The 21,643-nt window shown below is 39.4% G+C and overlaps 3 protein-coding genes across 5 annotated transcripts in view; all 3 read right to left on the reverse strand.

The window, feature by feature from the left end:
• On the reverse strand, positions 1–17,497 carry LOC114143741 (stereocilin). The gene is made up of 29 exons (XM_028016041.1): positions 17,334–17,497; positions 16,101–17,222; positions 14,793–14,817; positions 14,135–14,693; positions 12,064–12,951; positions 11,922–11,984; positions 11,717–11,842; positions 10,786–10,952; positions 10,521–10,707; positions 10,169–10,284; positions 9,862–9,994; positions 9,565–9,750; positions 9,012–9,050; positions 8,755–8,931; positions 8,396–8,545; positions 7,473–7,531; positions 7,249–7,372; positions 7,069–7,151; positions 6,852–6,987; positions 6,229–6,431; positions 5,953–6,043; positions 5,661–5,832; positions 5,395–5,564; positions 4,449–4,604; positions 4,218–4,360; positions 2,894–3,042; positions 2,545–2,642; positions 283–430; positions 1–164 (listed from the first exon to the last, which is right to left on the reverse strand). Exons 1-29 carry the CDS (start codon positions 17,419–17,421, stop codon positions 76–78), a joined length of 5,847 nt encoding a protein of 1,948 aa, XP_027871842.1. The 5' UTR covers positions 17,422–17,497; the 3' UTR covers positions 1–75.
• LOC114143743 (transcription factor E2F4-like) overlaps positions 12,555–21,643 on the reverse strand; it is an 18,339-nt gene continuing 9,250 nt past the window's right edge. The window contains exon 10 of the mRNA XM_028016044.1: positions 12,555–12,565. The gene's annotated coding sequence lies outside the window, so the exon portion shown is untranslated. The remainder of the gene's footprint in view (positions 12,566–21,643) is intronic.
• Positions 19,607–21,643, reverse strand: part of LOC114143742 (dynein regulatory complex subunit 4-like) — a 5,635-nt gene continuing 3,598 nt past the window's right edge. The window contains exons 10-12 of one of the 3 annotated variants that reach the window (XR_003595305.1): positions 21,526–21,591; positions 21,275–21,375; positions 19,607–19,885 (exon numbers count right to left, since the gene is read on the reverse strand). Coding sequence is in view for 1 of the 3 variants with exons in the window: in XM_028016042.1 (XP_027871843.1) it covers positions 21,328–21,375; positions 21,526–21,591 (114 nt within the window). In the remaining 2 variants the exon portion in view is untranslated. Of the gene's footprint in view, positions 19,928–20,237; positions 21,376–21,525; positions 21,592–21,643 lie in introns of those variants that run through there. The other 2 variants (XR_003595304.1, XM_028016042.1) reach the window with 2 other exon arrangements.

Here is a 21,643-nt window from a genome sequence, read left to right on the forward strand (position 1 = left end):
TGAAAATATTTATTTGCATTACAAATATAATACCAGGAGAAGTCAATGTGAGAATCATTTTTTTTCCCCATTATTTTAAATTAGCTGCTGTAACAAAAGGCACAGAGCCAGTGAGCACAGAGCGAAGCTGTCCATGTTCAGGAGTGATGGAGAAGAGTTTCGTCCTGCAGAAAACATGGAGCAGAATTCATCACAACTGAGCTCACACGGTTTGACACAAACAGACTCTTTACAAGAGAAAGGCTGGCTGCAGTTTTCTCAGAAAACAAAACAAGAACATACCTCTGAGCTCCATCAGGACGTCTCCCTCGTAGCGAGCCAGCCCAACAGCGTGCCTCTGTTCGGCGTCCAGCTCTGCCCACTGCTCCTCTGTGACGGCCCACGCCTGCTCTGCACTCAGCCACGATAACTGCACTGCACTGAACACCACCTGTAGCACAGAACAAGAAACACGGTCAAACTGTTGCTGTAATACAACAATAATGAATATTATTGTTGTATTATTGAAAAGCTTTAGCTTTTCATTATTCTTTTTAAAAGAAAATTGTGTCCATCTGTCAGTTTTTATTGATTAACACATAATAATCCTGCTTCAATTTTTGCAAAAAGATCAGAGCAGAGTTAAAAGCAAATCGGGAAACTGGGTCTGATTTATTTCACACTTAAAGCAAAAGAAAAGTGCCTTAAATCTTCACTAAAAACACTGTTATCTTTCACAGTCTGTCTGTCCAGTGTAAGTAGGCTGCTAAAGTAAAACATGTTCTGTGGCTGAAAGCTGGTTACTAAACTGCTTCAATTCATTAAACATTTCTGAGTTGTCCTGATTAACAAGAGAAGATTGCAAATCACATCGTTGCAAATCAACTAAATTAAAGTCAGGATTATAATTTGACATTTTTTCCTTTTACTGAAAATATTTTTGTTATTAAATTCAATTTAAAACAAATAATGGTTTCTCTTTCTTACTTGAGCCTTGATTGTTGCAACAGAATGCTTTTGACTTATTTTACAGTTCTGCACATCAAGTTCATTGAAAGACATTTTTGGACTTTTCCAGTCAAAACAAGTCCTATAATCAAGTCATGACAAGTCAAAGTTGTTGGGAGAAATTCACCAAGCGTTTTGCTCACTGTGAATGTGTGCAAATGAGAGCAGAGACGTCCTGGGAGAGTTTCTCTCTGTTCTGAAGCAGCTTCCTCACATTTGAATGAGGTATGATGAATTCATCTAGAGGAAAACCCCCCTATATTGATGTATATTTATGTGAAATGCAATCAGAGCAGACCTACTTTAGATTCTGAAACAGCAGAGCATTTTGAGTCATATGGATAGAGTGAAAATCTACAGAGAGCTGATGCTATTGCAATATGGGAAAAACCAACCTGCTACACCAGTGGATTTAAAAAAAAAAACAGGATAGGAATGTTTCTAGAAAGTACTAAGTATCCTCCTCATGTCAATCCATACTTTTTATCTTTGAATGAATATGTTCAGATTATCAGTCTTTTTACTGTTTTTTTAATATCTACAGCAGAGCATTAAAATCTTTCCTGTTATTGAATATTTCTCTCTCTACGTCTTTCATTAATTCTGCAACCGCTGTATAAGCGGCTAAAGGCAGGAAAACTGCAATAAAATGCAAAAAACAAGTCAAATTTATTCCTGTCAGCAGGACCTGAGTGGCACGAATGTGTCTACACTTATATTGTGCAAAACTACATCATAAATCCAGTGCAAAAACAAAGCAGATATTCAATACGTAATCCCTGAAAGTATTAGAATATTCCAAAAGGTTTGCAGTAATCTTAATGTTGTAATAACTGATCATGTTTTGTATTGGGAAGCATGTTTCATTTATAAGTATGAAGACCTTACAATTATTTTGTAAATGTAAGAAATGTTTCATTTCAGTTTTGGAAACCATGAAAATCCTTAATGTGATTGCTGCTTAAAGAATTAGAAAATAATGATTTTAATAAAATGACTGCAAAAGTTTTTGTAAAGCTTTATTTGTAAAGGTAGTGACTGTCAGAGAAATGTAAAAATTCAAAATGCTAGCTGATCCACTATTTAGTAAATACAAGATTAAATTACTAAAATGTAAATCAGTAATTATAACATGCTATTATTGTTTGTTAAACTTATTAATACTTGTTTCATATTTTCTTCATGACATGTCTATGATGAAATAAATTAAACTGTCATTATAGCTTATTAATCCAAGGCTACACAATTATTAACGACATACTAAAAAATTAAAATTATTATATACATCTAATTAAATCAAATTATAATCAAAATGTAAGTATTTCATTACATATTGTATAATTCATTCAAATATTAATTATAGGAGTTGTTCAAATTAATCTGAGGTATGTATTTCCCTCTTTATTACAATTTAAAAATATGTATTTAAATAAATTGTGGTCATTTGCAGCTTATGTGCATAAAGCTTGTCATCTGTGCTGTAACTTGCCTGTTAGCCTGCATTGATACTGCAGGTTCATCTGCATAAACACCTTTTTATTAACAAGTATAACTCACTGCCATCTTTTTCGGAGACATCAGCGCTACAGCTTCAGGGGTGATTCCCTCCATTTGTTCTTGCAGCAGAGCTGACAGCACTATATCAGGCAGGCCCGCTGGAAACACGCACAAACACTGAAGTCAGGTAATTAATGTTTCTAATTTCAAATCACAGAAAAAGTGTTCAAAACAACTTTTCCTTCCTCCTTCTCAAACCTTAACCCTCCGGGAATGTTTTAATTGGACCTGTCTGTCTAACAGCTGCCATTTTCAACCATAACCCTTCTCACTCTTTGAATCTAAGACGAATTTTAGAAGTCTGTGCACAGAAAGTTAGCACCCCGAGGAATAAAGTGCTCCACTGTACCTGCAAGTGTCCCGATTTCAGTGAAAATCTCCGGCCTCCAAGCACTGACAGGACCAAAGGCCTCCGCTCTGGCCAGGCAGTTTGTCAGCGCCTCCATCTGCTGCTCTGTGCAGGGCAGGGTCGTTTCCCGCAGGAACAGGACGGCCACGCTGCAGGTTCACAGGAGTTGTGTTGTTAAGATGCCACCAGTCGTACAGTTGACGTGTTCATTCGTTTTATCTTCTAGAATCAGCTCACTCTGTCATGCTGCACAGAAAACTGCTATATTTCCTTCTACTAATAACATGATGAACAACTATGAAACAATTTTGTATCACTGGAGTCAAACAATAGAACGGACTGAATATGGATTTAAAACAGTGCCCGAGAATCAAAAAGTTTAAAAATAAATATTAAACTATATTACTCACAATGGGAAGTAGGGGATCGACACAAACATGTATGACAACGAGTTTCTTTCTTAATTCTTTTGTGTTACTGTTACAAATATGAGTAAATTATTATTGTGACATTACTATCATCATTAGCTTTTTATTTTTATTTTATTTGTTGGTTATACAACTGAATTTGAAAGTGTCATATATTATGGTTTAAAGCTGCAGTTAGTAATTATTCTGAGGCTGCAAGTCTGGTTGTAACTTAGAAAAGTCATTGTTGCACGCAATAACAATAATAATAATAATAATAATAATAATAATGATAATAATAATAATAATGATCATAATAATAATAATAATAATAAGATAATAATGATAATTTGATAACAATAATAATAATAATAATAATAATAATAATGATAATGATAATAATAATAATTTGATAATAGTGATAATAAAAATAATGATAATAATAATAATAATAATAATAATAATAATAATAATAATAATAAAAAGTCCTTGTCCTGTTATGAAAGTCAGTTTGTAATCATTTATCTTTTCTGTAATATAATTTTTTTGTAGGTTCATTAGCACAGTAAATTGAACAGGCATATGAATAATGCAACATGTTTTTAATTACACATTTCTGATAATTACTGTGTTGGTAAGTGATATATTTAATTAAACTAAGATAAGGGTTAGTATTAGATAAGTGTTCACTTCTTCCCACTCCTTTTCAAAACGAAAAAGAGTGGTAAGCTTATTTATTTGTTTCTTGGTTATGTATGCAAATGTTTTCTCTTGGCCTACTGGTTATTTGTTTTCTTTATTTTTAAAAACCTGATTGAAATAAATAAATGTATTTATCAAATGTCTGATTATTTATGTTTTTATGAGATTTTCAATCATTTAGAAAATATTAGATCTACGTTGCATATTTGACCCACCTGAGGTTGTAGGGGCTCAGGCGTTTAATCTCTGTGGGGTTCAGACCGCAGATCAAATGGCCAAGCGTTGCCATATCAACAACTGATAAATGCTCCACTTTCAGACCGCTTTTCCTCAGCACACTTAAAACCACCGCTCTCATCTGAGAAAGGTGAACACCAGCGTTCAATGACTATTACTATGCAAATTCAAGCTTTTATCAAATTGTAGATCTAGAAAGAGGAAGTTACTTTTCGAGGGGTCCAGTTCGTCAGTGAGCCCAGATGTACCAGCACGCCCAGATCAGTGAGACTGGTGTCCTGAAGCTCTCTGTCTCCCATCTCTGTCAACAATGATCCCAAAGCTAGCACCTGATCCGCTCTCAGCTCCCTGATCGGACTCAAGGACTGCATCAAACGAAGCAGAGTTCATCCACAGAATATGTCAGGACATTTCGGATTCATATCCTTTACAGCAACAAACTTTAACATGGAGTACCGTGGTTTTAATTTCAACTTTAAAATAAAAATCTAAACAGTGTGTTGTGCATTTATAGACCCATTTTAAAAAATTTGAATATTACTGAAGAGCCAATTTATTTCAAGAACTTTGACACATTTATAGAACAATTACATACAGATGGATGTTTGAAAGCATTTATTCCTCTTCATTCTGATTATTTTACACTTAAAGGTAATTAAAGCATGGCATTTAGAATATTGCATCAGACCAATAAAAAAAAAACTATTTTTAAAAACAGAAATGTGAGATTGATGAAAAGCATGGAACTCAGCTTGGGTTGCTAGGTGACGGGCTGGGCTTTGCTTGGGTTGCTAGGTAACGGGCTGGGCTTTGCCTGGGTTGCTAGGTGAGAGGCAGTGCCTGCTGATTTGTGACGTTACATTCGGAAGGGTTTCGAAACAGGTCATTTTAGAGACGCCAAAAAACATGAACTTATTGCCAAAAAATGGCAGGGAGTTTATTTTTAGCGCTTGGCCTGTTTTTAGAGGCAGTAGACCCAAATGGAAGTACAAAAATGAACAAATGTTAGTTTGCACATTTTTGCCTCCAGAGATCTCGTAAATGGTGAGAATTTATTAATTTACCACAAAATATTGTGTATGTCGCAGGAAGAACTGTGTGAAAATGCCTTGCTTTTGTTGTGAGGGTTGTGTTGTCTTGTGGAGTTTCTCTGACCTGCCTGAGCTTCACCCAGAGCGACCGTCGCTGCTCAGAGCTCAGCGACGGATCCTGACCAAAGACTTCCACACACTCCTTCAGCTCGTCTAGGGACATGCGGCGAAGCTGGGTGGGGGTCCAAGCAGACGGGAACGTTCCTCTGATGTCCGCACAGCTTGGGACTGGAACTAAGTAAAACACACAGGCGAAACCAGTGCTATAATTAAAATGTAGTTCACATGTAAAATGTTTCAGATTCAGTTGATTGGAAGCATGTGTTTAACCTTTCGCCCTCCGGTTTCGTGCTTTGACAATTCCTCGAATTAGACTCCAGGTCTGCTTTCTGTGGTACTGTTGGTCCACACACTGACTAATACAGATCCCACCGACCTGACTTTTCTCCCAGCGCTTTTGACCCACCAGAACCTGCTCCACTGTAGTCTTGTTTAATACCGTCTGTTCAATAAAAGCAAGATGATAAATTTACAGAAAAAGATTTGTTTGAATTATTCTCGTAGATTAACAGAAGTAACTAGTCTGAATTAGTTTACAAATTAGTTTATTTGAGACTCTTACCAGGGGGATGGAGTTGATCTGCTTTGTTGAGAGAGCAAACACCAACCTTCCCAGATGCTCAACATCCCCAACCTGCCATTTGGATGGATTTCTGGCAAATAACCACATGTAATGTTACCATTACTCCTGCTTTATTAAACCAATGTCTATATGTAAGCAATGCATGAAACACAAACTGTAAACTGTGGACAGCACTTTCAGTCAAAGATAGCCAAACTTAGACTCTACATCCATCATACCAATCAGCTAATCCATGCGGAGGTGAAAATGTCTTACCCAAGCAAATCTCTCTGAGTGAGAAGGTCACTAAAGTCTCTGAGCGCCTCTTTGGGAAGGCAGAAACTCCTCATCTCTTCCAGCCGCAGAGCCAGCGCTCCTCTGTCCACCAGAGCCAGACTGTCCCTGTCCAAAAACGGCAACAGAGGCCCCAGGACATCCAGAAGGGCGCCATCAATCGCGCCCTGAGCCAGAGAAGAACCCTGTGGCACAACACAAACACAGAGATGCTCTAGATTAGCTTGACTTCACAACGTCATCATTCCACTTCAGTAAAAACTGCTGAGCGAAAAGAAGACTACTTCCAAATCATTTTCCATCTGCTTCTGAGCTAACAAATATTACTTTTAATATTTTATGACTCCCCATCACTCAGCCTGGTTTAGATTTCCTAAGAAAATTGTTCCTGAGTTGGTGTTTCCTCTGAATTGTCATGGCAGCTTTTTATCACTTCAATTACCTTAACACAAACCTGTGATTTCCTATTCCACTAATTAGTGTTTAAAATTACACCGCCATCTGCTTTCCAATCACACTTTCTCACCTCAAACATATTGCAGTGTGCAACCATGTTCACATCTTGCAGTAAATAAGGCATTTGTGAAGTTACAGTAGTACCTTACCAGCTCAGATAAGGCCTTCTCAGCTAAACTTGTCTGCTTATAATGAGGCAGTCTCAGGAAATCAAGAAAGTGTAGCTGAATGTGGCTCAGGATTCCTCTGACAGATGCATTTGACAGGTTCTCTAGCATTGTTACCCTGGAAAATAAACAAACAGTTTCAAATGTAGTTACTGGAGAAATGCGCTTTGTTTACCTAAAACACACTTCGCTTACTTACGGTAATGTTGCTGCAAACCCAGAACTCAAAGAACCGAGGTCAAGTTCAGGTTGTTTCCGTAGCTCATCTACAAGGCATTTTCGCTGGAAATATAATAAAAATAGCGTAAACATTATTTCTGAACGGTTTGTTCGGAAATAGCTACATTTTATGGTTGCATGGATGAGGTTTGCCTCTTACCAGAGCTGGTCTTGGACCTCCAGGTAGATCAGTCAAAAACTGAAGCAGCTCAGTAAAATCTGTGTGGTTGGTCAAACGCCTCACAAAGTCACAACTCATTCCAGCAGCAACATGACCCAGGTCTCTGTTGGCAGCAGAGAGGACATTGTTGATTATTACTGGAAATCTAAGTGGTGTGGTTATGCTGCAGGATCAAAAGTAGGAATACAGAAGGTCAGACTTACTTCACCGTCTTGATGGTGATAGTTTTGAATTCATAGATCTGTCTGAACAGAAATTGAGCCTGTGCATAAAAATGAGAGATTATTGTACGTTTTAAAGGGGCAGTATTATGTATTGTCAGAAAATGACTGAAACAAGTTCTAAAGGTTACTGACCCCTACCCTAAAGTATTGGTTTAAAACAGTTAAAAACTTTTTTTAATGCTTTTTAGAAGCAAAGATTACATTTTTCAGACTTGTACGAAGTTTGATTCATGTCCTATTATTACTTTTTTTCAGACAACTCTTAAGCCAAGAACAATATTTTTCTTCCATGGAAACAAAACACTGAGTGGTTTTATAAGCATATCAGCAGGAGAGCAGCTGCTCCAGGCAAAACTTTGCTGCTAAAAATGGCCAAAAATATTTTTTGTTTGCAATAAGATTAATTCCTGCTTAACAGCAAACATACAAATTAAGGTTGCATTGTAATTTATATCAATACAGCAGTACTGGCTTTAGTATAAACTCTAATATCTAACCATGTTTAAGATTCAGATCATAATATGGACAGTGTGTCGTAGATTTCAGCGTAAGTGAAAAGGGTGATCTTTATTAAATTAATTCAGGTCTTGTTAGGCTGAGAACAGGTGGTGAAAGCGCGCTCATACATTCTTGGCTGTGATAAAAATCCCTCTAAGGCAGCCATTATTAATTTATGCCACACTCCAGCACACTATTGTACTACATCCAAAGTAATTAGTCTGATGGCAGCTGATGTGAACGGAGGATTAATATCCTGAAAGGCTCATCTGAAGCATATCTAATGGGTTGCAGATAAAAGGGAGCAAGACACCAAGCTGAGAAGATTCTCCTTTTTACCCACTGTTGACGTTTCACAGAAACGCGAGGCTGCACACAGGAGCAGATTATAGAAGAATATGTACCTGCTGTGGAGACCACTGTACATCTCTGTATGCGCTAATGCCTCTCCAAATGGTGTCGCCACTCATAGCTGGTATCAGTTTTCTGAGAGGGACAAAGGGAAGCAGACAGTTTGCCTGCTGAGAGAAGTTCCTCGAGTCTTTGTGGAGAGTCTGTCAATAAACAACCAATAAAAATAGATATTAGACACTACTGCTGTTCCTGAAAGTACAAATTAATCTGATTCATTCACCATTTAAGACTGAGTATTGAGACTGAAACTTTAAAATGTGGCATGCAGCATGTGACATGAAGTCCTCAGCAAACTAAGAAAGGAGAAGACGGTGAGAAGTGATGCTCTAAGGCGACAAAGCAGCATCACCTCCTGCATTGCATTGAATAACATGGCTCTGTGTCCAGGCTTGAGCTCAATTTGCAGCCTTCTCCAGCACGGACAGTGGGCATCCTCACTGAAATCAGTCCACCGGAGGTCTTGGAGCGCAGCGGGGAAGAGACCGGAGAGTAACGGCTTCAGGCTGCACAGGTTTTCCACAGAAAGCTGGCAGGAGGAGAGGGACACTGTGTTGAGAGTGCAGATGGCTGACAGTCAGTGCAAATGTTCTGGACGTTATTACTTACATTGCTGTCTTTTTTGATCTTGGATAAAATTTGAAATGACTGAGAAGAGGATGGAAAAATGTGTTATACAACAAAAGAGTTGACTTTCAAAGAAAATTCACGCATTTTAAACGGTAATGGTATTACAACTTATACACATCATGTCACATAAACCTATGAACTTCAGTGTAGTACTGTTTGCATAATTGTCATCATTTCTTTATTAATGAAAACCTCTCACTGCAATTATAGATGCAAGTCTTTTGGGTACAACTCTGTCAGATTTGCACATAAATGACATATTAACAGAAAAAATGAAAATTATTCAAAAGATTTATTTTAAATTTAACTTTTCAATCAAAATCAGTTTTCGATTTTTGTGGAAAAGCAACATGCATCTCTGTTCCACACAGGATCTTTGGGAAAAGAAATGAAAGGCTTTTGAAAACCTTTATTGTAAGATATTCTGCTCATTATTACACACCCACTGGGCTGAAACAGACAAGAAAGCCACAAAAGCAAAGCAGAATAATGCAAAACTAAAAGTGTGAAGAAGCACTCGCTCCCTGCTGACCTGCGCTGGTGAAAATGTGTGAAAACCCGGCTGTGACAGGATTTCCAGCAGTCGTTGTGAGGTGAGTGACAGCAGGAAGGAGGCTCCTAACTGGGGCAGCAAACCGCTGAGTGCAGACAGCTCTGAAGATGTCACGCTGCTGATGTTCAGCCTGCTTGATACTGCTGGGATCAACCAGGATGACAGCTGTAGTGTCCATGAAACATAGTTAAGCAGAGTCAGTCAAGCAACTTATAACAGCACATAAAAACAAACTCTAGTTTATGCTGCAAGTGATCCAAGTGGTGTGCAACTCACCCTGCCGCTGGAACTGATGAGACCCTCGGAAATGCACTGAGACAGCTGCTGCCAGAGAGCAGAGGACACAGCTGGGTCCTGGAGATATAAACCCAGTTCTGCAGGATCCAAGTAGCACGCGAGAACTCCTAATCTGGAAAAGTACTTTATTCTTTACCTTGCTTTTCTTCAAATCAAAGGTAAGTTCAAACAAGTCTTGTAAATATGAGTTTCCAAAGGATCAGCTGCATGCTGCTTGTAATTACAACACAGTTACAAGTCCTATAGTGACCCAAACATAAATAAACATAAAGAATCTCAGTCCCACCTCAGCAGGTCATCACCAGTTAGGTTCTTTCTCTTACTAAAAATTGTCCGTAGCATATGGCGGCCCCGCACGCCATCCAGACTGCTGTTGCCTATCAACTCCATCAGAGGAGACAGCTGAGGAGAGAATCAGTGAAATGTCGAAACTAATTAAAAGAAAATTTACTAAAAATAACAAAGTACACAAAGGCACAGAATATAAATTCAGTAACTGCATAACCCATCAGGCTTAATTATTATTCCATATGTTTTGTTTTTCTTGAAACAACATAGAAGACTTTCCAGCTCAATATTTAGTGTTTCTCCTTATTCAGCACTGCAGTGACCTGAGGTGCTTTTATTTTATCTCTGACCTGTTGAGAGGTCAGCTGCTGAAAATGATGGACAGGTAGGTAAGGCAGAAGTGGGAGGATGGAGCTGAGGAAGTACGGAGGCCATGTGGGCACGTCGCCCACCATGTTCGACTGCAGCAGTCGTTTCACAAAAGCCTTCTTCTGCAACGACTTCATCTCTGAACTGTGGTCACGAATGGCTGTCAGCCTGAGGAGCAACAACAGAAAGATCGTTGGAGGAGAATCATTTTTAAATTAAATGTTAAATACTCTACCGGTGACTCACACGCTGTCGTTCACAATCAAGGAGGCTGGGAAGTTCATTATGTCAGAAACAGACATGAAGGGGATGAACTGAGAAAGGTCAACAAAGAGCTCTGGGGTCACTCTGGGGAACTTGTGGATGAAAGCCGCTGTCATTGTCTCCATGGCCTGCAACTCTTGTTGAGAGGCCTGAAATGGAAAATTAAACAAGATGAGAGAAGACACATGTAGATTTATTTAAATAGCTCTGAAATAACCACAAAAAAGTACAAAACATTATGAAATAGGTAATGAACTCTGTCTTTGCTTTGCTCATGAGAACCAACAGAAACTGCTTTAGCATAACATTAAGGGTGCTCTCACACGTAACACTAAGATAGACCCGGATCGATTGGGGCCAAAATTGTAACATTTATAACATTTTCAGCTTCTGAAGTTTGTTTAGACACTGCACTGTGTCAAATGATCCAAACTCATTGAAAAAACAGTTCTTCACCTTGTCTGAGGTGGAGTGACACCAAAAACAAAAACAAAGACACTGAGCGAACTTCCTTCTTCACAAAATATAAACAAAAATGGAGTGGCATCAGATTTTAGTAGCTGTGGGATTTCTTTTTTGTCTGGTAAAAGATCACTCATTTCTCCTACTAATGTTTGTTTTGGTTGAATTTACCCAGAATGCCCTGTCCTATATTCCGTTTCCTGCTTTTGGAGAGATCTCTGGTCTATTTGCATTCGATATGCATTAAAACCACGCCAGAGTACTTTTTATCTGACCAAGGGTCCTAGGGGTGAACTAGAGTTCACTTTCTTGATCCGCATTGATTGGGCATTCACACCTCCCCAACCGAACCGGACATTCTAGGCAAACAAACTGTAGTTTGATTAACGTGGACTAAGCAGGCATGGTGGAAATTCACCCTAAGAACTATGAACAAGCTTGTGGAGTTAACCTGGCTGGTTTCAACTTGAAGCTGGTCCCAACTTTGATGCATGTGGGAGATAAATCTCTTCACAGCCTCTTTCTCTGCAGACATCACCAGAGAACGAATGCTGTCTTTTGGCATCTGGAGATACTCCTAGTGAAATAAAACGTCAAAAAGTCAAGAGAGCCAATCAGTTCTGCAAAATGCAACTATAGCTGCGAAGACGCAGTACCTGCAACAGAACCCTGAGAGCGGACGAGTTTCCATTTTGCTGGATGAGGTCCCAGAGGACGGGCTGAAGTCACAGCAGAAGCAGGTTACTGACTTGTTGTTAGTGTTGGAGACAGAAAGAGAATTGAAAAAGTGCATCTTACACTGAAGCAGCTCAGCAGGTCCTCCTTCACGGTGGTGTTCTGCTCTCTGCGCAGGAAGACCCCCACGGTGTGAAGGACGCTCGTGGAGGCCTCCGGTTGCAAGCTGGCCCAGGAAGTGTTGTCAAGGAGACTGGACAGGAGGATGGCCTGGCCCAGACCCTGTCTCGCCTCTCGTTCTCCTTCGTCCAGCCCCGAGGACAGACCCACCACAAAGTCCAAGACACGTAGCACGTAGCCCAGCACCACCAGAAACCCCTCTTGCTCGCCAACGTCCATCTCACACACACTCAGCTTGTGTATGAGGTCGATCAGCATTGGGGCCGGCTCCACGCACAGCTGGGAGGTGTCAAACTCATATCGTGCTGGAAGCATGTCAAAAATCCTTTGCAGAAGGCACTTACTGCTTTCCTGCTGAGCCCGCAGATCTGAACAGACATCTGCAAACTGTGGTATCAGTCCTACCAGTGACTTGTACAGCGTAGCATTTAAACACATGTGCTCTCTCAGTCCCTGAGTCTGTCCACACAACTCCAGCAGTGTGAAGTTGGTGAACTTTTCCACAGTCCATTCTCTGTACTGACAGGGCTCTCTGAATGTGTCGTCAAAGGTGAGGTTGTCAATCTTGGAGCAGTATGCTGCAGCCCAGCTGCCTTCTGGCAAGGATTGCTGGGAACCAGGGGAGTCTCTGCCACAAAGAGCTGAGATCAGTACCGAGTTATTAGGAAGAAAGCAGTTTCTGAAAGCTTCGGCATTGAGCGACCTGCTGCCCAGCTGAGCCAGACAGTTCTCACTGAGTTCTGGATTCACTGCTGCATCTCTTGACAGCTGCACACAAAGGTTATCGATGCTTGTGTGGTTAAAGAAATGATAGTCCTGTAGTGCTGCAGCCTGCACACACAAGCATGGAGATTAGTGAACAATTCCAGTGCATACAATCACATTAGACCTCACCTTTTACACACATCTATTCACTTTCACCATAGTGTTTGAAAATTCATGACTTTAACACTGGTCAATTAAGACTTTTAAGTCATAGAGATGATGTCATTATTGGCTGACAGTGCTGGTATTTTTTGATCTCTGTGCAGCATTTGAAACTGTTGACCATGATATTCTAGTTAAGCAACTGGAGAGCTGGGTCAGACTCCCTGGAACCGTACTTCACTGGTCAGAGTCTACCTAATGAACAGGGACTTCATTGTATCAATACATAACTTTTCAAAAATCATTTGTGGGGTACCTCAAAGTTCCATCTTGGGACCCTTTTATTTAATATCTACCTGGTCCTGCAAGCTCAAATTATAACAAGTAATTAGATTAGTTACCATACCATATGCAGATGACACAGCTCTACTTTATGATGTCACCAAGTGACTATAAACATATTCAGGTGCTGAGTAGATGCATAGATTAAGTCAACGTATCGATGTGTCATTACTTTCTCCAGCTGAAACAAAACTGAAGTAATTATTTTTGGACCCAAAGAGAAACAATCAGCATCCAGTTTCACATTCAGAGACATATTAAGACAATCTATTTCCTCAAAATTCAAAGAGATTATAGATTATTGATAAAACTTTTACATTTGATCAGCTCATTGAATTTTCTCGTTAAGAAGCAGTATTTTTCAGGTTATTTCTATATCCAGTGTTGTTTTAGTCTTATTAAGAGGGAACCGTTCTTAATGGAGTAAATAGAAGTGTAATACTGTATTACATGTTATTCATTTTATTGTAAATCCAACTTCGCATTATAATATATACATTATTATGTGATTTGACAACATAAACAAGTAGTAAATCATCATTCCTTGCATAAAGTACGTATAAAAGAAGCTCTTTCACTAGAAGAATTAATCTTTTATACTGATTATTCTATAGATATTAAACTAATCAATTAGTAGATAATGATAAATTCTGTACACGTTCATATATTTTAATGTGATTATCAATTTTACACATTTTTCAGGTGGAATTTAATTTTAAACCTGCACAGTTTCCCTGAGGAAGGTTTGTGCCAACTTTCAAACTCTCAAACAAAAGTTTTCACTCATTAAAAATTTACTCTTTACCTGCTGTGCTTTCTGCAGCCAGAAAGAAGAGTTGGCACACACCGTGTTGTTGAATTCATGGGCAAAGAACTCAGTGCAGACATGGACCCAGAAGAAGTCCTCCTCAGCAGCAGACAGGTACCAGGCTGCATCCGAGCAAGTGGCATGCAGATCGAGCCCTAAATGAGTCGCAGCAGGATTACCCGACCCGTTCTCGCCTTCAAACAGTTTGCAGTAGAGGAAGACGGTGAAGTTTGAGACACCCGTCAAGCCTGGGATGGAGTCATTACACGCTGCCTCCAGAATTTCTGTGGAGGTGAAGAACTCCATCTGTTTCTGCTTCCTGTTACTCTCTGTGAACTGTCTGGGACCTGCAGCTGAGGGTTTATGACTTTGAGTCTGTTTGAAGGGTTTCTGTGAAGATAGAGTCTTTTTTGAAGATGACTGAGCTGGCAGTGGAGGTGACTGTAATTTCCCTTCCTGGGTGGAGGGGCAGGAGAGAAACGGGAGTGAGCTTGGGAGACCCTGAGAGCTGGCGCCCAAAGCCTGAGCGTTCCACGTCACATTATGTCTGATCCCCCTGCAAAGCCATGTAAACAATTATTCGAGTGTGAACGTCTTCGCAAAGAAAACATTAAAGAAAAAAAAAAACTGCCCCTCAACAATGACATATACTTACCACAGGATCAGCTGCCTTAAGTTGCCTTAAGAAAGAAAAATCAGAGGCAAATGTTTGAAAATCGAAGCGAAATCAAAATGAATGAATGGTAGAAAAAGCAGCTGAAGCCCCCTGCAGTGAACAACTATGAGTGATGCAACAGCTCAGCTCAGCTAACAATGCCCAAGATATAATGTTACTGACATCAATGGATGGATAAAGAGCTTAACTGAGCCAACAACAGAAGCTTTCACTGGACTGAATGATTATAAAGATTTTAAAGCAGTGTCAGTCACTGTCACATGAAACATGAGCCAGACTGATTAAGCTCTTAAAAAGGACTTATATGCTTAATTCAGCACAGAGCACAATTTATTGGCAACCCTTGGTTAAGATTTGTAGAGAAAACCAAAACATAATGTCACAAAAAATAAATAAATGAAAAAATAAATCTTGATCTCACCCAACCAAACTACACAGGTCCAGTTAAAGTCTCTGAAGAGTTTCAAAACCCAAATATTGAAGGCATTTTTTGAGCATTAGCCCCAAACAACATGCAGATAGCATCAAATGAAAGAAATTGTAATATGAACTGAAAGGTTTATCATATGAATTGCAATAATCACAAAAGTAAGGATTCTGCTGGGGAGTTTCTGAAATATGGATGTGACTTTTCACAGTTCCTAAAATAAAACTTACCTATTATCAAGCACACACCTTCACTACACAAGGTATATGGAGTGGTGGTGTAGTACTGCTAAACAGCACACAGTTATTGCATTTACTCATATTTTCAACTTATGAGTGTCTGTTGATATTTATTCATGCTCCTATTAATCGATCATTGGACTAACTAAAACCTTATTAATCCCAAATACACAGTTTTCTTTAGGTATACCTAAAAAACCTTTTAATCATTTATTAAAAGATTTTATTTTTTATCTTGATAGATCACAATTCTCATCACAATAATTTTACCTAATGATAAACTACACAGTTGTCGCTAATTGAATGGGTGTCCCCAAGAAGTCTTCAGCTACATTTATTTTAGTTTGTGATCAATAATTGTAGCACCAATTATTAGCAAAAATAAAAAGATTATTTCATTATGTGGGTGATTGTTTTGTGGTTATTCTCAGGAGCATCCAAATGTTTGGTAATAATCCACAACAGAAGCATTTGCTCTTTGAACTGCAATTGCTTTTTTTTTGTTTTTAAATCATCAAACATATTTAGAATTAGATACTGTGACTGACTCTTTGAATGTTTTGTGTCATCCCTAACATGTCTGGCAGCTGGGTAGATAATCATCTCATCTCTCATACTCACCCACAGAGCAGCGGCCGTGAAAGTTGGGCTGCGGCACTTCCACCAGGCTGCTCACATCGTCGAGTATCGCCATGGTAACTCGTGACACTTTCTCCCTCAGGCTGCCGTAGACAGAACTGCCCACCCTGTGCAGAAGGCCTCGTCTCAGTCCATCCAAACTCTGCACGAGAGCGAGGTTTTTCTGGGCCTGCTGCCCGCCTCGATCCCCGCCACCTGAACGAGACAAAGCCTGCAGCAGGAAGCTCTGCACCGAGTCCAACTCGTCCTCTATGCTCATCGTGTTTTCCGCAGATGCATTTGCTGAAAACCTGTCCTGCCTCAACATGGCCTCAGGGGGCAAACTGAAGGGTTTAAAGCGTCCAAATGCACTGGGGCCCTTGCCGTGTCCTGCAGGTTCACCTGCTGGGTGCAAACTGACCACTGGCTTCCAGTTGCGTGTTTCCAGGAACTGCAGCAGCTGCTGAAGCCAGCTAACACTAAAGGTGCAATCGCTACGACCCTTCAGTGCACAGATGAAGCCCTGAAGGCCTGCGCTGGCCTGGCCGTAAGTCCCGCTGATTACAGCCTGCAGTGTCGCCTCCAGCACAGCACTCACAGTCCTCCAGTTCTGAGATAAGAAAGCCAAGATTGGCCTCTGGGGCTGACGCTCGGACAGAGTGATGAGACTCTGCAGGAGCCCCAGCAGCCAGTCCCAGTGCGGACTTCCTCTCAGGGACAAAAACCAGTCCTGCACTTTAACGCTGGGTCTGGGCGGTACATGGCCGTTCCACTGGTTCAGGGCTGCGTTGCCTTCAGACTGGAGAAAGAAATGCAGCACCTTCTCCCAGAGCTGGTCCTCATCTTGCTCTGCGGGTACGTCCTCCAGCTCAGCACCCATCTCTTGCAGATACAGAGAAATGTTGTACAGGAATCCAGAGAGACGGCGTCTGTCTATTGGCTTGTTTAATGAAGGAAGGTTCTTACTGGGGAAAAAAGTTTTTAACCCCCCCATAATGCTTCTAACCCAAGAGGGCAAAGACTGGTCCTTGTTGGTTTCAGGTGGGGGTCTCAAACCTGCTTCTTTACTCCATTTTGAGACGATCTCCTTCAGGAGAGCATCTCTGTGGTCCACTTTTTCACCTCCTAAAACAGCAAAAAAAAAAAAAAAAAAAACGAGACAGGTTGAGCTAGCCTTGAAAAACACACAGACCCAAATAATTACCAGCATGGTAATCACAATGGTATCTTACTCACCTGTCCTCTGTCCAACCAAAACAGCACAAACTATGATGGTTGTGAATTTAAAAGCGGCCATTCCTGACCCTTTCTTCACCATCGTCATCTCATGCCAGCATGTGCAGCACGAAACTGGTGTCACATTTTTCTTTTAAGAGTTTTCTTCCCTGTAGATTTAACAAAAACTCTGTTTAACTTTCATTGAGTTTTATCTTTTATATATGAAGCAGTAGGAATAAACATTATAGCAGTCAGAAATTATTAAAGCGTAATGACTGGCTTGCATTGCACCTTACGACTTGCACTGCAGGCTTCCAGGTCTCCATAGTGTGATTAAACCAGACAAACTACAGTCTATTAGAGTCGAAAGCTTTGAATATCTAAAGTTTATTCATACGTTCATCATAAAAGCTAAATTAATTTCAAACATATGCCATTATTTTCTATTAATATGTAAAAAAAAGAAAGCAAGGAAATAAAGAAAGATTTTTAACTTACCAGTGGTTATAATCCATTTTTTTCTTTAAGTGTCTTCCAGCGTCTTTTTAAACTTATTGTATCCATTACACGGTGCGCTGCCCTCCTTCTGAGTGGGTCTCTATTTCACTACCGCTGTGACTTTCTCTACCTTTCACTCTCTTTCTGGCACCCCTCCCACCACTGACCACGACTACCCTGCTATTTTAGATGTATGAGATGCATGACTGCTTAGTTCCTAAGGTTTACGTTTATTTTAAGCTTCCAATGTGGGATTTATTCCACTGTTTTGTGTCGATTCTAACAAACATTTTACAGGCAAAAGCTTTGCACACATAACCACTGTTTTTTTAGCTCTCGGCGTTCTGATGTACTATGATGTTACAGGAAGGTCACAGCTCTCAGCTATGTGTGTAAACAAGGTGAAAATCTGGATCATATTAATCACACCCAGGATATCTATCCTGTTCTCGAACCGTCCAGTGTCTCCTGCTGACTGATCCCCCATTGAGCTGGGACTCATCTGGTGACACTGGGCTTGTTGGGGGTGTAGTCTTACCGAAGGGGCCGGGTCAGCAGGACTGTGCAGCCTGTCACTGTTTTAGTCTCTTCTATGCCTCAGTCGGACAAACGTACAATTGGGCCTTGTGCAGGGGCACAAGAGCAGTCAAAGCACTGTCTGCGGGCTCTGAAACCCAAGAGGGCCGGGTGAAAGGACCAGCCCCTCCCTCCGCCTGCTTCAGCTCTGTGATACTGCGGCCTGCGCAGGGACAATAACTTCCTCCTATATTATTGATGCCACAGGGAACAGCAATCACTCAGTGCAGCAGGGCTCGATTCACCAAGGGAATAGTCAATGAGAAACTGGATCCGCCCCATACCTTCTTCCTCTCTCTGTTGCAAACTCGGTCATGGCAGGAGGGAAATCAGCTGGCGAAAATGCTGCTGTTGTTGAGATTTTTTTTTAATTCATGGTTGGAGGCAAACCTTTGGTCTAGATTATAAGTAGAAGGGGAACAAAACCATGAAAGCCGAGCATTTTATATCAGAAAGCAGGAAATTCTCTCGCTGTCATGCATTTTTTAAATTTTCCGCAGTGCCGTGAGAGAGAATTTTACAGGTTTTAATTACACAAAGATAATCTAAATAAACACCCAAAGCAGTTTTTTTTATTTTGATGTCATTTATTAAAGGAAAATAAATCTTTAAAAATAGCTCTTACCATTAATGAAGAAGTAATTATTCCCCTAATTTAATAACTGTTTGTATCACCCTTGGCAACAGCAACTGCTATTAAGCCATTTGTTAATGGATCTTTTTCTCTGCATGCTGTCAGTCTTGGTCAGGTCTCTTTAGTAAAATAGATATTTTGATCTCAATGAGACAAATCAGGTTAAATAAAAGTTATTATTATTATTATTATTATTAATCTTTTCATCACCATGGAGGAATTTTCACCACTCTTCTTTACAGAATCCAGCCACGCTGGATTCTGGTGGTCAGTGGTCATTCCACTGCATTTCTATCAGATTTAAGCAAGGGCTTTGACTAGGCCACTCCAAAACCTTCATTTTATTTCTTTAAGGATTCAGAAAATTTATTTAGTGTGTTTTGGTTACTTGTACTGCTGCATGACTCAGTTGTGCTTGAGCTTAAGGTCAGAACTGGCTACTCCCTTGTCCATCAGGTATGATAAGTCTTCTGGGCCCCAAACCAGAAAAGTATCCAGAACATCACAATATTTTTATGTCTCAATATCATATCCTGTTTCTAAATTTCATTTGCTAGTTTTAAGTCAAATAAAACACTGTGCACCTTTTCCAAAATGTTCCACTTTTATCTAGCAAATTCACAGAATGCTTTTTGTAAAAGTCTTGTTGATCATAAAGGTGTCTCTTTGGTAAATGTGAGCCGGCGCCGGTTTCCGCCCTGCAGCTCTCCCGCGGATGCCATTTACGTCCAGTCTCTTTCTTATTGTTGAATTATGAACACTGACCTTAGCTGAGATTAATTAGGTCTGCAGAACTCTAGATGTTGCTCTGGGTTCTTTCTGACCTCCAGGATGAGTCTGATACTTGAATTTGTTTGATGATCTGAAACATTTAAGTGCGACAAAAAACAAAAAGAGAAGAAATCTGTAAGACGGCAAACACAAAAATTCTATAGTTAGTTGCTGATTCTTGTATTATTTGTTAGAATTAATTAGTATATCACAGATTGTTTTTCATATTTTAGATGGACATGAAGATCTCTTCCAATTTGCTTCCAGTTTAATGAGGTTTAGACACTTGATCCCATTATATTGATTTGACTGGTGAATAAATGCAGCACAGCAGCAGGTCAGAGATTTGTCAGACAACAAATGCTGAAGAGAGTTTCTCTCTGATCTATTTGATCAAACTCACATACATAAAATTTATGGGGTGTGGGCTCAAAAAAACTAACTTCTGCAGAAACAGCTTTATTGTATCAGCTCTAAAATTATTACAAAGTCACTGGTACACAGCAGAACAAAACAAATTCATCTCCACAAACTACTTAGCAAAATTAAGTATTACAAAGGCTAAATAAAATAAATTTTATACTGTTACGTAACACATACAAACATTTATGCATTACTTCTTTTCTAGCATTTATCTTAGAGCAGCCTTTTAGATGCACCATGACAAGTCATTCAATAAATTAGAGCATAATAACATTTAAACAGGTCCTTTTCAGTAAGTCCATAATTTTTTATAACATATATGCACATATAGGTTTATATATATTTAATTGGTCTGACGTAGTAATATAATCTTGGATGCCATTTCATCAGTTGTGAGCAGAAAATCACCACAATTAACAGAAATAAAAGCTTAAAATCATATTAGTCTGAGTGTAAATAATTTATAATATGTGTCAGTGAGTTGAGCTACAGAACCAAAACTTTAGGTAAAGACAAAAATGTAGCGGGAGCCAATAGCAAAAAGCCCATTTCATTTCACTAAAATCACCTAAAAAGCTTTGATTTTATAAATGATATTTGATTATAAAACCAGCTTACTTTACCTAGGAGTTTATATTGTGCATAACTAAACATTTAGAAGAGTAAAATCTAACTATTAAATAAGGTTTTGTCTATTATGTGACTTCAGCCCTTTTACATCCTTAGATACCGTACACAGATTAAATGCCATCAAAAACAGTTTATGCTTCATAAGGGAAATCCCTTACCTTAAGCCAAATCTTGATAAACATGCACCTTTTTCATTATAGAGCAAATTATTGTAAACACCTAGCAAGATTTGTTTTTATTTATTCCACCAAAAAAACTACAACAGGGTAGCTTTGGTCACAGAGCTGTTTTAGGGTTTCAATATCAGGTTGAATGTTTGGCTTTGAATTCCTTCTGATAATGTGATTTCCTGCCCTAAATCAATATTTAGTTTTGTCAAAGAGTAATTAAACCAAGAATAAAAGAATGAACAAATTTAAGATCTGACCAGATATAATCTAGCAACTTGTGTGGGAAATCAAGGGCTCCTCAAGATCTTTTTTACACCGCGATGACGCCTTCCGCCCTCTCTAGCGCGGCAGTATGAGCCTGAAAGACACACATTTATCTCCCATGAATGTGAGTCAAAAACTCACATAATCTGTTTGCAAGACACTGATGCAAATCAAACCAAAAGTTTCATACAACAGTGTGATCAAATGCAAGGCTCTCATTTCCTCAAGTAAAAATACGACTGACCGTTGATATCAGATATCTTTTATGCTTTAGGTTCTTGATAGCAGAATTTCTGATCTCCAGTTCTTTCTGCAAGCAAATGTTTTTTGTTATGCTTTTGAAAACATTCTCAGAGAACTTA

This window comes from Xiphophorus couchianus, chromosome 4 (genome assembly GCF_001444195.1).
Source record: "Xiphophorus couchianus chromosome 4, X_couchianus-1.0, whole genome shotgun sequence".
NCBI lineage: Eukaryota > Metazoa > Chordata > Actinopteri > Cyprinodontiformes > Poeciliidae > Xiphophorus > Xiphophorus couchianus.

Excerpts from the sequence above, each read along its gene's own strand:
- LOC114143741 (XM_028016041.1), bottom strand. The coding sequence starts at position 17,421 with ATGACGATGGTGAAGAAAGGGTCAGGAATGGCCGCTTTTAAATTCACA. Across the intron at positions 17,223-17,333 it reads TTTGGTTGGACAGAGGACAG|GAGGTGAAAAAGTGGACCAC; the intron begins GTGAGTAAGATA and ends TTGCTGTTTTAG. Across the intron at positions 7,152-7,248 it reads GAGGTCCAAGACCAGCTCTG|CGAAAATGCCTTGTAGATGA; the intron begins GTAAGAGGCAAA and ends TTATATTTCCAG.